General features: G+C 46.2%; 1 protein-coding gene across 2 annotated transcripts; it reads right to left on the reverse strand.

The window, feature by feature from the left end:
- Positions 1 to 4051: 4051 nt before the first annotated feature.
- On the reverse strand, positions 4052 to 13679 carry prdm1b (PR domain containing 1b, with ZNF domain). Of its 2 annotated transcripts, XM_076139526.1 has the most exons (6): positions 13498 to 13679; positions 10144 to 10263; positions 8449 to 8689; positions 6240 to 7150; positions 6014 to 6142; positions 4052 to 5618 (listed from the first exon to the last, which is right to left on the reverse strand). In XM_076139526.1, exons 1-6 carry the CDS (start codon positions 13666 to 13668, stop codon positions 5037 to 5039), a joined length of 2154 nt encoding a protein of 717 aa, XP_075995641.1. In that variant the 5' UTR covers positions 13669 to 13679; the 3' UTR covers positions 4052 to 5036. The 2 variants fall into 2 exon arrangements, with proteins under 2 accessions (XP_075995641.1, XP_075995642.1); XM_076139527.1 differs by lacking the exons at positions 10144 to 10263; positions 13498 to 13679 and adding an exon at positions 8928 to 9072.
- Positions 13680 to 15677: the final 1998 nt, after the last annotated feature.

Consider the following 15677-nt stretch of genomic DNA (forward strand, 5'->3'; position numbering starts at 1 on the left):
GCTCAGGTGTGGCGGACTGACAGACACGCCCCTCTACATCAACACACACACACGCGTGCGCACACGCACGCGCACGCACATACACACACGGCTCAGTACATAGAAAAACCTGCTCACTAAAAACACATATTATAAACACATACCTAAGAGAACATACACAGGCAATATCTCCGGTTGAAATTGAGGAATATAGATGTATTTTCCATTATTTACACAATTTGATTCATGTTTGGTCACAGTTCTAATATAGTACACACGAGATTTTGAGTTTTAGACGTTAGTTTTTGCAGTAATAGCTGTTTTCTGGGCTGGAGTCGGGTTGGAAAGGAAACACTGCCCCCCTCAGGTAGGTTGGGGAAGGACAACAGAGGGGTGTGAGATGGAGCAAACACACAAGTCAACAGCAGAGAGCAGAGTGGTAGAGCAGCTGAATTTGCATATAGAGTAAACGCTGTTCTTCTGTTTTTAAATATTGTTTTAACCCATTTGAGACTGTTTATCTTGTAGTAGCACTAGGTCACCGCTAGATGGAAGCAGAGAATAGTTATGGTGGTTTAGTGGTTTTATCTGTTTCTGGGAAGTTGATAGTTGAATAAATAACATGTGAAAATTAAAACTATATTAATGTCAAATGCTTTATTGTGTGGTTTTGTATTGTTTTATTTGAACCTTAACCTTGAAAGTAAAGGCTGATAATGGTGGCAAAAATAAGCCACTACAAGACTAAAAATGACTTTAAGTTTGTACTTAAAGTTTGTACTTCAAAATACATTTCAATTTGTTTTTATTTATCTGGATATTCTTGAATTTTTCAATGCGAGACCAGGTAGTCACCTGCACGCTCATTGGATAAAGGGCGACATCTTGTGGTCAAAAATGAACATCTACGTCACGTCTCGTTCTTGACACAAAATTACCACAGTAGCCTTATTCTGCCGCACGATGGCGCTGAAGCTTCATCCAAATCCATTACATGACAATAAAACTGACAAGGATAGGAAATGAGGAACCTTATAAGGAGTCAAATGAGTGACAACATTACATCAAAACACTTAGATTTCTCAATAACTGTACATCTACATTCAAGGAAAACAATGAATCATCCATCTAACAGAACTTTAAATACACAACATTACAACATTTTTGCAAACTGCCATGATTTTGACAAACAGAAACTCAAGTCAAACAAAAGTCCTTTAGAAATACAAATAGAAATCGGAGTAAAAGATCACGTAAAGTCATGATTTTATCTTTAATCTTTAAACCTTTAGACCCTTTTAAACCCAACCTTTGTGCCCACGCCCACGTCAGGACTATGTACTGAGGAAAGGAGAGTAAACACTGAAAACAAAAGCTGAAGTAAAGATGAACAGCAGCAATGAAACAGCACTGATGCATATTATTGAGGAAATACAACACAGTTTGATTCTCTCTCTCTCTCTCTCTCTGTCTCTCTCTCTCTCTCTCTCTCTCTCTCTCTCTCTCTCTCTCTCACACACACACACACACACACACACTATTTTGGCTTCATCACCTTTGGAGCTTTTCCTTGGAAGTAAAACTGAAACATGGCTGTGACAGCTATAACTCATGCAGGTGTCTCACAAACATGTCGCTCCTTCACCGAAATGACGCGTAAAGAATGTGTGTGTCATCTCAATCACATCTCAATTCTCCCTGAATTTCATATAAAAGGCATTCCCGGCTTTGACAGCGACAGTATGGGAAAATTCTGGCACTGGGGGAACGGCCTAACGATCAGTGAATCAGTTTTTTGAAGTATAACAAAGGAAAATCAATTTAGCCTTAAGCCAGTTAGTTCTGTGGAATACTGTTTGCCAAGGAAATGATAAAAATCTGGCACTGGGCCATCATCAGTGAGCTGGAGCTGTTTGATTGCTTTCAAGGCCAGTTGAGTCCCACGGGCATGACATACAACAGGAAACCCTTTAAGAGCTTTGTTATTATATTTAAGAAGAGACAGGTTAATAGAGAAGTCAGTGCTTTCATAAATACTCCTCATTCTCTTAAAAAATAAACTGTGGTTGATCGTGAAGTTGATGCATCATGTTTGTCGATATCAATTTCCTGGAAGACTTTATGATGTCATTACTCCTGACTGTATTCCTTTACGCATGGGACGTTGGCTTCACAGTGCCGGAATTTGCCCGATTGCTGAGTCACTTTTTGATCGACTAGAATAACTCCAAAGGTCAGATTCATATTGAGATGAGTGTCAGCGCTGCTTTCTAAAAGTTCAGTTGCGTTGTTGATTTCACTCTTGCCACCCCGAGTGACAAGTAAAGGATTTCCTGTTGTGATTCTCAAGGACCAGCGGCAGCAGCAGAGGGGCACAAGGGAAACTGGCTTTCAAAAGAGCGAGACAAAGAATGAGTCAAGCATCGGGAGAGCGAATATTAATTAGAAATACAGACAGGATGATGTGAGGGCCTCAGCCGGGACAAACAAAAGTGCATCCTGCATCGGAATTGAACTTTGCTGCCGTGTTGTTTCCGTGGTGTATTTGCACGTTCAGAAAGCGTATCTTCACATATTCGTCATGCCGTTCGCCGGGTGCCAGCCAGCAGAATGACACCGTTTCCTGTCACTTTCGCAGTTTGACAGAGGTGCATATGAAAAAATAAGAGACCTGACGTGTTTTTGTTCTGGTCAGCGGTGTGTAGGTGTTTGCCAGAGGGTTCTTCCCCACGCACAAGATCACACAAGAAAAATATAAAGAGAGAGAGGGGGGGGGGGGGGGGGGGGAGGAGGAGTCATGGTACCGCAAACAAGAGAAAGAAAGTGGTTTAGAGAGAGACACAAACAGAGAGAGAAAGAGAGGCTCTGACAGAAAATTACTGTAAGTGTTTCAACAGGGCTTACAGTAACTTTGCTAGAGTTTGTGTTGAGCAAGAGTGAGTGTAAATGTCACGGGAGGACAATCATCCTTTAAGAATGACATGTTAGGGTTTCAAGGTACACAAGCCGTGCCCGTAAATCTCTGATAGCGCGGTGACGGAGAGGAAAACAGACTCACAGGCACCACAACTTCAAGAGATTTCTGTTTTAGTCATACACATAAAATTGCAAAAAACAGACTTCAGAATTGCAGGTCATTGAACTCATCGGCTGCAACATGCTTTCACTGTAACGACTCTTCAGATACCTTGGGATTCTTTGATACATTCTGTATTTAAATGACCAAAGTACTGGCCTAAGTAGGAAACGTCATTGGTGCTGATGGTAAGTGAGGAGTTCTCTGTATCTCTGATCGGTTTCATTTCCTGCATTTTCTAAGAACGACAGGGGAGAGAAACACTGATCGAGGCACCTCGCCCCCAGACTCCCAGGCTAGAAAAGGGAGGCAGGCAGGATGTCACAGAGGCAGATTCCCGTCTACGGTTCAGATCCAATGTCATTCTTATTTTAAGTTTGTGTTCGCAGAAAGAGGATTTAATCATTATATAGTGGTTCGTACCTTAAGTCTTTGTCATCTGTTTGACCTTTTGGACTGCTGACATTAAAGAAAAATCACAGAAAAAACCCTGAAATACAGAATTTTACAGTACGAGCATGAAAACTCACCGACATCCATGTAGTTGTGTAGTTTCACAGATCATCCAAATTTAGATTTCAACTTTGTTTATTCCCTACAGAAAATTCCCAGTAATGTACTACCGGGGGTCCACAGACCGCACTTTGACAACCAATGTGAAAGTCGCTCAATTCCGTGTTTATCTGTGTCCAGTTTAGTTTCAGCACGTACAGAGAACTAAATAAAGAAGAGTCCAAAACGCCAAGCTTATTAGAGAAACAATATGTTTAATATGCTACATCATGTAAATATAAAAGTCATCAAAATAGTCTCTCACATAGAAATTCTCAACATTTAAAAATAGACTACAAAGACAAACAGACAAAAGAGGAAAAACTACAAATATGACAAAAGAAATACATTTCAGACTCAGTAGTAAAAAAAAATCCTAAAGAACAAATTCAGGTTTTGTGGAGCATTTTTTTCATTTTGGACACTATTTTGTCAAAGAAAATGGACTTTTCTTCTTTATTTGTGCTGAATATGAGTTACCTGAGTTACTGTGATTGTCTGGGGGACGATGAAGCTGCATTTAAGATTTGGTTGAAGCTTGTGCTGAAGCCACACACACACACACACACACACACACACACACACACACACACACACACACACAATCCCCCGGCTAAATTCTGAGAAGCTGCTGCTGCACATTGAAGCGAAACAGGCGAGTAAAGCTTTAAACAGTATCTGAGTCCCTCTCCTCTCCGGTTGTACCGTGTCAGATACAAGGCCCTGCTACACACTCACGTTCTTTAATGGTTGAGTAATTTTGGCAAATGCTAGTAAACACATTTCTTTCACTTTTTTTATTCAAAATAAATAGCAAAAATCGCAAAAAAAACAATTGAACTGAATCGTCAGGAAGACAGTTTTTCCGTTGTACACGTGAGCCCTGAAAGCAAACAAACAATCAATCAATAAATGATCTATAATAGATACCCGATAGCTGCAAAGAACGAGTGAAACCTCGTCCATGGTTTCACCCGTTCCTTAGTCTTTGTGTGACACATAAAAAAATAACTAACAGAAAAAACAACATATTAATAACACTAAATAAATAAAGACGACTCAAGTTCTTCAGAAAGGTAATAAGTTAAAGCACAAATAAGCAAACACTTGGCTACCTGAGTGGAAGGATTTGCAAATACTTCACAGTTTAGAAAACACACACACAACAGCCCCCGTTCTTCTTCTTCTTCTCCTTCCTCTCTCAGAGTTACGGGAGGTCAAGTACAATCACTGACTTTGACCGTCTTTGGAATCATCTGCTTTTGGTGCTGCGCTCACGCCGTTGTGACTCTTCACGCTCCCCTTTTCCACACACACATCCGTGAAACAAGGGGACGTTTTATTTGGTGATACGTACTTTTGCACGACTACGGTATGCAAACATCTACACTGGGTTTAAAGTCTTTTTCCTGCAGGCGTCTGTCATCCATCAGACGCTCTCTGTCTTTACTGTCGGCCGCTGGTAGAGATGGACGACGCTGGCTCTCTCCTGATAGGCCAGCGGCAGGCTGTGATGGGAGATGGGTGCAGCCGATTGGGCCCCGGGCGCTGCTGAGGTGTTGACGGCCATCGTCAGAGCCTTCAGGAGTAACGTGACCTCCTTCTGATCCTCCTTCCCTTCCCCGTCCAACGTGTGAGCCACCCAGCGCTCCACCGCCGCTTCCACCTGCGCCGGAGACGCCGCCTCCGTCAGCATGTCGGCCTCCTGGCTGGTGTCAAACCGCTCCAGCATGTCTTTCATGTGCTCGTTGATGGGAGAGATGGCGTTGCCGTTGCCCGGGCAGCAGCTGCGTTGATGGATGCGGAGCGAGAAGCGGTGGAGGAAGGCCTGGGGGCAGAGCTGGCAGCGGTACGGGTGCTCGCCGCTGCTGTGGAGGCGGCGGTGCAGCTTGAGGTGGATGTACTGGGTGAACTTGGTGTTACACAGCTTGCACTGGAAAGGCTTCTCCCCCGAGTGGAGGCGCAGGTGCGTCTTCAAGTTGCTGGTGCTGCTGAAGCGTTTGTGGCACACCTGGAGAGAGAGGAGGAGAGGTCAGAGTGTGAGTGACGTCCATACGGTTTACTCACTGCACGTTTGCCAGAAAACTAGCGTGACAACTATTCTGTCATTGTCCCTGAACCAGTTATAGTCGACTCATGAAACAATAACACTCACACCCTCGCCGTAACACTGGCAAACAAGAAGCACAAATATGTGGCTACATCAGACGCTGGGCAGTGGAGAGATTAAACCCTAAATAGACACGCCGCCTTAGCACAAAGGAATTCAAGCCAGCTTTCACTCACGCATTGTTACAGTGCGTCTGGGCGCGTGTGTGTCACTCTTTCCGCATACACACACACCCATATAAACAAGACATCAGCAGTGACAGGATTAGCAGAAGTCCTGATTTTCCATCACCTCACCTGACATTCGTGTGGTTTCTCCCCAGTGTGCACCAGGTGATGTTTCTGAAGGTGAGCCAGCTGGGTGAAGCTCTTCTTACACAGGTTACAGTGGAAAGGTCGCTCACCACTGTGCACTCTGAGATGGACCTATAAAAGAATTACATCATGAGTTATAAAGACATTCTTGAATTGTAATAGTTACATATTGAAGTGAAGTTGAGTTGGGGAGGCAAATCTAACTCACCTTGAGGTTTGACAGCTGTCCGAAAGTCTTCTGGCAGATGTTACAGTCGTACTTGATCTTCCCGTTCTGCTTCTTCAGCGGGTACGGCAGGGATCTGTGGCCCGGGCCGTTACGTGGTGCCGATCTGCTTTTGGTTGGAGCCAAACTCAGGTTCATGGCCTCCTCACAGGCCGAGGGGGAGTGCTCAGGGGTCTGACGCTGGCTGGAGGGTTTAGGGAGAGGCGAGAGCTCCGGGGTGGCGGGGGCTCCTTGAGGCGGGGACATATTTGGCATCCGTTCTTTCAGCCCTCCCTGAGGAGGCGGCGGGTACGGAAGAGACACCGGAAGCATACTAGGCGGGGCGATGGGCGGGTACGGGAGGCCGTCTGTTCCCATGTAGCCGCCGTACTGGAGGGGTCCTCGGGAAGGCAGCATTCCGGGGAAGGGAGGCGAGTACGGAGGGAGGAGGAGGCGAGGGTAGTGAGGGTTGTAGGGAGGAAGCAGCTGGAAGGCGGGCTGGAGAGGTCTGGGCTGGGAGTAGAGGGGGTAGGATGAGACCAGACCCTCCCTGTGCCCGTACAGGCCGTGGAGGTGCAGAGGAAGACTGTGGTGAGTGGGCGGGAGGGAGGGATGATGCGCCGCAAGGTGATGATGACTCAAACCTAGACTGGGCTCTCTGGTTTCAGCTGGAGGTGAAGGTGTGACCCTGTGCTCCTCCGGAACCTGAGCCCTCGCCTCATTCTCCACCTTTTTGCTAAAGTCCATGATCTGGTCGTCGGGCGTGTCGGGCGGCGTGTCTCTCTCCAACACCTCCACGTCGATCTTCTCCTCTCCCTCTTCGTCTTTCATCTCTTCCTTCGTCTTTTCCCTGAGCCACATATGAGGTAGTTGTTGGCGTTTGGTGTATTCTGGCTCGGGGTCACTTGTGTATTCTGACAAGGGAAATCACAACCGTGATGAGCATCGAGACAAATCCTACATTAAAAAAACGTTTCTCACACTCTTACACACACACACACACACACATATATCCACCCACGGAAGGCTCTCCCTCTTATGGTAAATGATAGTAGTTTCAGTTTTGAGTTGATACAAGTTTCTGTTTGTCATCGCCTCACTAGTACTGATTTGTTGTGGGAGAGTGGGTGGCTTTTCGAATGTGTGTGTGTGTGTGTGTGTGTGTGTGGGAGTACATATGTCAAGCATTAGCAGGAGTTTCGTTTGCAAAATGATTTCTGAGTAGCTGCCTTTACCGTATTTGCTTCAAGAAATTGTGGAACGACGCGTTTTGCAATAGTCTTCACCGCACGTTTTCAGCAGAACTGTATGAGTGTGTGTGTCTGTGTGTGTGTGTGTGTGTGTGTGTGTCAGCGTGTCCAAATACATACAGGAGCCACTGCTTTTACTGTTGTGTGCTACATAATCATCATTTATGTCAAATTCAAGGTTAAAGTTGTATAGACATAAAAGCACTGAGACGGTGCGTTCAGGTGCTGCTTAGAGGCTTGTTCATTTGAGACATTCTTTGGCATGTCATTATCTTTTTTACAGGGTTGATAAAGCTGCATAATGATACCAGTGTGCCATTAGTCACCAAGGTGATTGGTTATGTATCCGGTGTATCCAGTTGCTATGAATCATCAATCTTTGTGGCAGCAGAAGAAGAATCGCACAGAGACGACGATGACTGGTCTTTCTACTAATAGCTGAAAAGCGATGAGTCACAAGGTACTTTGATCAGACATTGTTCCCTCAGGTCGCTCCTCTCTCCTTGAAATTCCCCTATGAGTGTGTGTGTGTGTGTGTGTGTGTGTGTGTGTGTGTGTGTGTGTGTGTGTGTGTGTGTGTCCTTATCCTCCTTATATCCTAGGACAGGATGTGTGATAACATTAAATTGGGTTTTTAAGTCAACCAGGACAAGAACAAAAAGCCTCTGATGAAACATTTCTTCGCTGCCCGTAAAAGATAACATCAGATCTCAGCCGGTTACATATTTTCCTTACATATGCAACAATCCTATCCGTGTCATCTCCTGACTGTGAGACTATGTGGCCTTCCTCACACACCCCCAATCTATTTCTGTCATCTTTAATCAGATCTACAAAGCAAAATATCCAGGATTCTGACGGCATAATAGCTCAGAAGATGTTTTAGGAGACTTGGTTGTTCTTTCCTCCATCACATCTAAGCAGAAGAGGACCCAAACTCGACCCAAACTCTCTGTACTCACTGTGTTTGATGTCATCCTGTTGGCCGCAGAGCCTCTCGGCGAATTCCTGGCTGTACCACACTAACATCTCCTTGTTTGGCTCCACGGGCCGGATGGTGTAGAAGTAGACGTCCCGGCCGTTCTGGCAGGCCACCAGGTTCTGTTCGGCCACTGTGCGGGCCGGGTTGACGTAACGCATCCAGTTGCTCCTGTGGACGTCGTAGCCATCGATGAAGTTGTGAAGCCGCCCGCTGCTGTAGATCTGCAGAGGAGAGACGAGAAGATTTAGACTGAAACCGAAACACACATTCACAGATACCACACATCACGTTTGAATGCAACATGATGAATAAATGCTGGATCTCTACTAATAATTTGATCTAATACCCAGATGCAACTTTAAATCAGGCATTTAAAATTTTCATAATAATAATAATAATATAAAAGAGCAATTTAAAGTGAAAATGATCAAGCAGCATGAATGAACAAAGATCAGTCACCTCTGCCATGTACAGATAGATTCTCTGTCTCCTCTTCAGTTATTGCTATGAAGATTTCTTTGCTCTCTTTAAAACTCTGAGCTCTGTGTCCTGTGCTTTAAATGCTTGTGTGTGTTTTTATCAGGCATGAGCGGGGGGTGGGCGTGGCTATAGCTTCAGTCACACACTCTCTCTCTCTCTCTCCCTCTCTCTCTCTCTCTCGCTCTTTCTAGCTCTCTCTCTCCCATTTTCTCATCATTGTATTGTTTCCGTCTCCATGACATACGTGCCCCTTGTACAAAAAAGAAATTAATCTGGATTAATTGAAGTGTCACAACACGGAGATAAACCGCAGACGAAAAGGGAAATACGTGACGGACAGCTGTTGGCAGCGAGCCAAACACACAGGCACGCACGCACGCACGCCTTTGACAGCACGTCAAACCCACACCTGTGTCATGAGAGAGACGACATAACTCCCTCCCAGGGAGCGTCAGACTTTCACTATTGCAGCAGGAACACCCCTCGCACAGGTTTACAGGAAACAGAGCCGGAAGGAAAATACGTAGGACGGTGGCAGAAAGTCCTTATGGGAATTGAGTCAGCACAATAAACAAAATTTCCTGAGTGACACAAGGACGTGGCAGAAGAGAACAGGAGAGAGGAAAGGACGGCGGGACTAATAAGGAGTATGTGTGTGGGTTGTGTTTTAGGGTGTGTGTAAAAGAATAAACTCCTTCCTGTGAATGCCGCGCTTGTTGCACAGAGCCTGAGTGCTGGTAAAGCGGCGGCGGCGGCGTGACTGTGAGAATGACTCGGCTCTTACGTGCCGCCGGCATCCACAGGTTCCTCAAAAATTTTCAGCAAAAGCCCTGAGCGACGCTGCATTCTGTGTGAAAGCTTTTTTTGTCTCCTTTCTTTTCCTCTCTGACGTTCACACGTGTGCGCTCGGTGTGAAACTGCAGTGAGGGGACGAGGGGCCAACGTACACACACACAAACACACACACACACACACACACAGGATTCCTCTCATACAAACAGCAAAACAGAAAATCGCCCGTCTCTCTCCGTTCCCACACTTTTATCTGACACACTGTAACTTCCCCACGTTGCGTAATCGCCACACTTCAAAGCCCCTTATGTGTCTGTGCATGTGTGTGTACGTGTGTGTGCATGTTCCTGACCATTCTTTCCCATTGTTGCGTCAGTGTGTGTGTATACACGTTGCCACTCACCCTCCAGAAGTATTTCCTGTTGGCCTGCTTGGGGACATTGTCTTTGGTGTAGATGTCTCCCTGCAGGGGGCCGAAGCGGGTCCCCTGAGGTATGTATTCTTTGCTGAACACGCCTGTCACCTAGGAAACAAAGTTATTAAATTAAGTTATTAGTTAATGCCACAACGTCACAATAAGGAGTCCAGAGTATCAGCTGTAATATCAAACAGCAACCAGAGTTGTTGGGTTGCCAGATTGGTCCATATAACATCAGCGCCATGGTAACACCCTCAGATGACCCACTTTCGTAGTTAATGACTTAAACCAATGAAGAGAATTATACTTTCTCTGACCTACTCCACTGATCTCTGACCTGCTGGCCTCGTGAGCACGAGCGTCAGGCAGTGCCACCTGGGGTTCACCCAGCAAACTGCAGGAATTAACACGCACACCTGCACTCTGACCTCATTTTCAAGTTCTCTAGAATCTATGGGTGGGACCTGAAGACAACAACAGGCCCGGCAGGAGAGAATGGCGTAGAATGAGGCGTGGATGTTAGTAGGTTGAGTTGCGTTTTACAAACATTTTTCTGGGGGTTGAAACAGGAAATGTCAATCTTTACGGGTGACAACTGAACGAGGTCATCGAGATCATCCTTAGTCATGGATCATTATGTCTGCCAAAGGAAGCAGCAGGAGGTAAATAAAGACTTTACAGAGAGGAAGTGAGCGATGTCCATGCTCTGAGGTGCGTACAACACATTTGTCTTAACCAGAATAAGAATCTAAAGGGAAAATGAGAAAGTCCACTGAGTAGCAGAGGCCTGGGGACAGACACGCCCCCACCCACACACACAGACACAGACACACACTCCATTCTTGACCCCCCCTCCCCCAACACACTCTCTCTTCCTACCACCGAAGAACTACAACGCAAAACTCCCCCACGACTCTTCTGAAACATCAGCGTCAGAAAATCCGTTTATCGTTTCATGGAGAGCAGAGGTTTGTGTGTGTGTGTGTGTGTGTGTGTGTGTGTGCGTGTGCGTGTCATCAACGATCTGCTCCTATAAGCATTCAGTTAATTAGGAGTACAACAGGTTGCTGAGGGCGGCCAGAGTGATTCAGGGTGTGATGAGCCGGTGTGACAGGGACATTGTGCGTCGCTGGCGTTGCGTGACTAATGAATCACTGTGGCTGCCACCGCTCAACCGCTCAGGTCGGGTGGGAGGAGGAGGGGGGGGTGCACGGGGAGAAAGGAGGTGAGGAGGAACGGAAGAAAGAAGAGTGGGCCGCTCTTAAGTGAACCCACGCCAACGCCACACTCCCCCACCCCCCTTCTCTTTCTCCTCCTCGCTCGTGCGGTTGCCAGGTTGAGGCCTGACGCTCGCCTGCGTGTCCCAAACGAAAGTTAATCATCTGGTGTTAACCTAAATCCCCCCCCCCCCCCCACCCCCAAACCAACCCATCCGCCCACCCTACCCACGCGCACTCGTTGACCAGCGACCCCCCATATGCCGTGCACGTGCCCCTCCTCCCCCCCCGCTCCTCTCCGCTCTCTCTCGCCTCACGCCGCTGTCCCTCACATTCTTCGCCTTTGCTCATCACGACGACGACAACATACAGCAACATCAGAAAGAGATGAAAAACAGTAAAGGTGAGGGAGGTGGAGGAGGTGTGTGTGAAGAAATAATGAGGAACTACGCAGGAAAGGAAGTTGAGGAGCAAACGTCCCCCCCCTCGCCCGCCATGACTCGCCGTAAATAAACAGCTGCGGAACTGTTTGATAGAAAGAGTGTCGATAATGTGTCGATTTGCGAGGCGAGACACGCATCACCTCCTCTTATCGACTCATGAGATCAGACTAAACAGAAGTCGGAACGTCACTCGTGTCTCTTGTACGCTCTGCAGCTTTGACCTCTGACCTTTCCTCATCATTCCTTATACGGACTTCATCACAGGGAAATCGGTTTTGTGTCCTGACGGCAACAAGCCAGGGGGAACAATTCACATGACACACTTATTATGACGGGAAAGCACTGTGTGTGTGTGTGTGTGTGTGTGTGTGTGTGTGTGTGTGTGTGTGTGTGTGCGTTCACATGTTTAATTCCTTATCAGATTTTTTTTTTGCTGTGTCACTATGTCAACATGCATTAGTGCTTGTTGTTGTTCACTGGCTCCTATCAGGTCAGTGTGACGAGGCAGACAAAGTAAACAACATCCATCAGACAGACAGACGGACCAAATAGCAACTTTTCATATTGTTCACACGCACGGTCGGCGAAATCAAGTTTCAAGTGCGAATGTGTGGAGCCGCTTTCAGACGTGCGAAGGTGCCAAACGAGGGGCTGCGAGGGGATTTGAGAAGGAGCTGTCATTGTGATTTCTCTCGCCGCCCTGTTTCTCGACGCCTTTCTCTCTCTCTCAGGCGGTGCAGATAAACAAGCTGCAGAGAGGAAGAGACGAGCGGCAGAGAAGAGGAACAAAACACGGCGCCAGGTCAAGACTGAAAGAGGAAGAGGACAGCAAAGTCGACCGCAGACGTCAGTGTGTGGAGTGTGAACAGTAGAAGTGCGTGCATGGCTTGAGACTCTGCTTTCGCTTTTCTCCCTCACACCCCTCTGTCTCTCTCTCTCTCTCTCCCTCCCTCTCTCTCTCTCTCGCTCTTCACTAATTCTTTTTATTTTGTTTCCTTCTCTGAGAATTGTTTGCGGTGCTGCGAGCAACATGTTAGGCATACTGCAAAAGAAAAAATAAAAGAAGTTCCAAAGAAGTCAGCTGACTCAATCAGACACACACCCACACACACACACACATGCACACACAGTCACCGCCCACTTCACCTGAGAGAGAGATCAGGTGTTGACATGAAATGAAGACAATAAAATAGGAAGAAAGACTTGATGTGATTAGATCTGATTTAAACCAAGGAGATCCCTCTCTCTCTCTTTTTCCCTCTCTGTCTGGGTGTGTATGTATGTGTGTGTGTGCGCCCAGATGCATTAATATACATGTAACAAGCAGACAAAGAAGGTGTGAGTGACTCATTGGAAGACGAAACATGGCCCCCGACCTCAAGCTGTCAGTGGCCTCAACTGACCCACAGCTATACACAAACGCGTGCACACACACAGACAGACACACACACTGTGTGTCAAGAACACACAGTCAGCAAATCTTTTGTTCCAATTAGCCCAATACAGATGGGCCAACAGAATATTACGTAACACAGCATTGTATTATGGATGTAAACACTAAATCTCTAATCGGACTTCCACATAACAAGTTTATCTAGTTATTCCCTTATTTTGTGTTCAAACGCACAGATTTTTCCATATTAATAAGGAAAGAAAAGAAAAGAAAAGTGCGGCCTTACCTCATTGTCTGTGCCGTACTCAAAAGTGAGGTTTCGTGGGATGGAGGTCATGGCTTTGGGGAGGCTAAAGCTGGGGTCCGAGACCTGGTCGGGTACGATGTAGGTGCAGCTGAGGGCGAAGTCCATCTCCCGCCACTGGCTCATATCTCCAGCTGTGCTTTCCAGCTTCATCTCCACGGTTACAAGGGTGCTGCTGAAGGACAAGGACTCAGTGGCTGTGGAAGCTTTGGCTGGGTTTGGTCTTTGTTTACACTTTGGGTTGTTTGCTTTGGTATGGAAGTAACTTTGGTTCTGGTCCGGCCAGGTTCTTTCTTCTTAGGTACGTTGGTTAAAGCTCAAGATCTGGAGAAGGAAGGTAGAAGAAGTTCAGTGTCACATATTGCTGGATTAGTTTGAAGGTAATCAACAAATATTCCTAGACTACCCATGAGAAATTCAAATTCACCAGATGGTTCCATTCATGAGAGACCCAAGTTCATTGTTCTCAGCCAACATCTGCTCAAATTTATTTTAAAAAAAAGCACAAATTCTGACTTACTAGGTCACATTCATTCATCTGTAGGATCTTCATCTCTCTGGTTATGTCATGTCTCCATCATCAGTCTGTCACTCTGTCTTCTATTCTTCCGTTCCCCAAAAGTGTCTTGTTCCTTCTTGTATTCAGCTCAGTAAGATCCTCCGTGTGTCCACAACTGTCTCTCTCTCTCTGTAATGTCATCCACTAACTCACTGGGCAGGGCTGCGTCCAGGCTTTTTTAGCTCAGGATCCCGACCAATCCGCGGCGGCGGGGTCACATGACGGAGCCATCTGACACGCAACTGTTGGCTTCAGACAACAACATCAAGTGACGTTGTGCAGTTGCCGGCAAGTGGTCTGTTGTGATGGTGCGCTTACACATATGCGCACACACACACAGACACACAAAGACACACACACACACACACACACACACACACACACAAAAGGAGCGCGGCTTGCTGCTAAGACGACATGTTAATGAATGAATAAAGGAGCAGCAGATGGCCGGCCTGTTGCCACTGAAAAACACACTGATACACTTTTGCTTGGTTTGGCACTTAATGAGCAATCTGCTGCCACTGTATCTCCTTGACCTACATCTCACTACATCTTTAACTAAGACTCCTAAGACCCCTTCTCTTACACACACACACACGCACGCACACACACACGGTGACACTGCATGTGCTGATTTTTGCTGTTGGCTCACAGGTGGAGATGTAGGGCAGGTCAGGACAGGCTAAGACACCTGTCTGATCAACATCCCCTTCACATTTAGACACGCGCACAATACGCGTCTGGTTTGTCTCTCTAAATGGTGAGCTGTGTGTAAAGATAGCCAGGAGCAGGGAGAGCGTCCAAACATAGGAGAACATCACTTTTCTTTAAGTGTGTGACTGAATTCTCTTTCTCTCCGCAGCACAGGAATAACCTGTTTTCCGTTTTAATTATTTGCATCTTTGCCACACTTTCACAATGTGTCAGAACTTGGGACTGAAGCCAAAGTGTTGAAAATCGCAACAATACAGCAGCAACAGTGGAATAATTCACAGTAGATCAAATCAGAGGTAAAGACCGATTACGCAATATCAGATATGATGCAATTTTATGAAACGCAATAAAAAAAATATAACCCAAAATATCTGATTACCAAGCTTTACAAAAGTTATTTAAATTTACCAACATATAATAAAAATATATATTTCATGATAGAATGTGTATATTTCTATATTTTATATTTTCTGCCATAATTACATTTGTTTCAGATATTTCTCTATCTGAAGCTTTATAATTATTTTGTTTCCAGCCCCCCCTCCTCCCTCTCTCTCATTTTTTGTTCTTTCCTAACTTGGCTGGTGAAATAGTAAATTGGCTACCATATGGCAAGACTGCTAAAAGAGTGGAGCTTTACTGTGCTGTGTGTGGCGTGGGGGTTAAGTTTGGTGTGTGTGTGTGTGTGTGTCAGGGTGGAGAGGGAGGCAAAGGAAGGATTTGGGCTCTTTCACTGGCCCGCGCCTGGCTGAGCTAATTTCTCTAATTTGCAGACAGTCTGGGCTCAGGCTCAGGGCTCAGAGGCTAAAAGGGGGCCAGGATATCCAGCGAGCGACACACACACACACACGTACACACACACACATCACGCCCAGGGATGTCACCGCTC

Source organism: Genypterus blacodes, unplaced genomic scaffold, assembly GCF_046128005.1.
Source record: "Genypterus blacodes isolate CSIRO-AG114 ecotype Tasmania unplaced genomic scaffold, CSIRO-AGI_Gbla_v1 ptg000438l_1, whole genome shotgun sequence".
Taxonomy (NCBI): domain Eukaryota; kingdom Metazoa; phylum Chordata; class Actinopteri; order Ophidiiformes; family Ophidiidae; genus Genypterus; species Genypterus blacodes.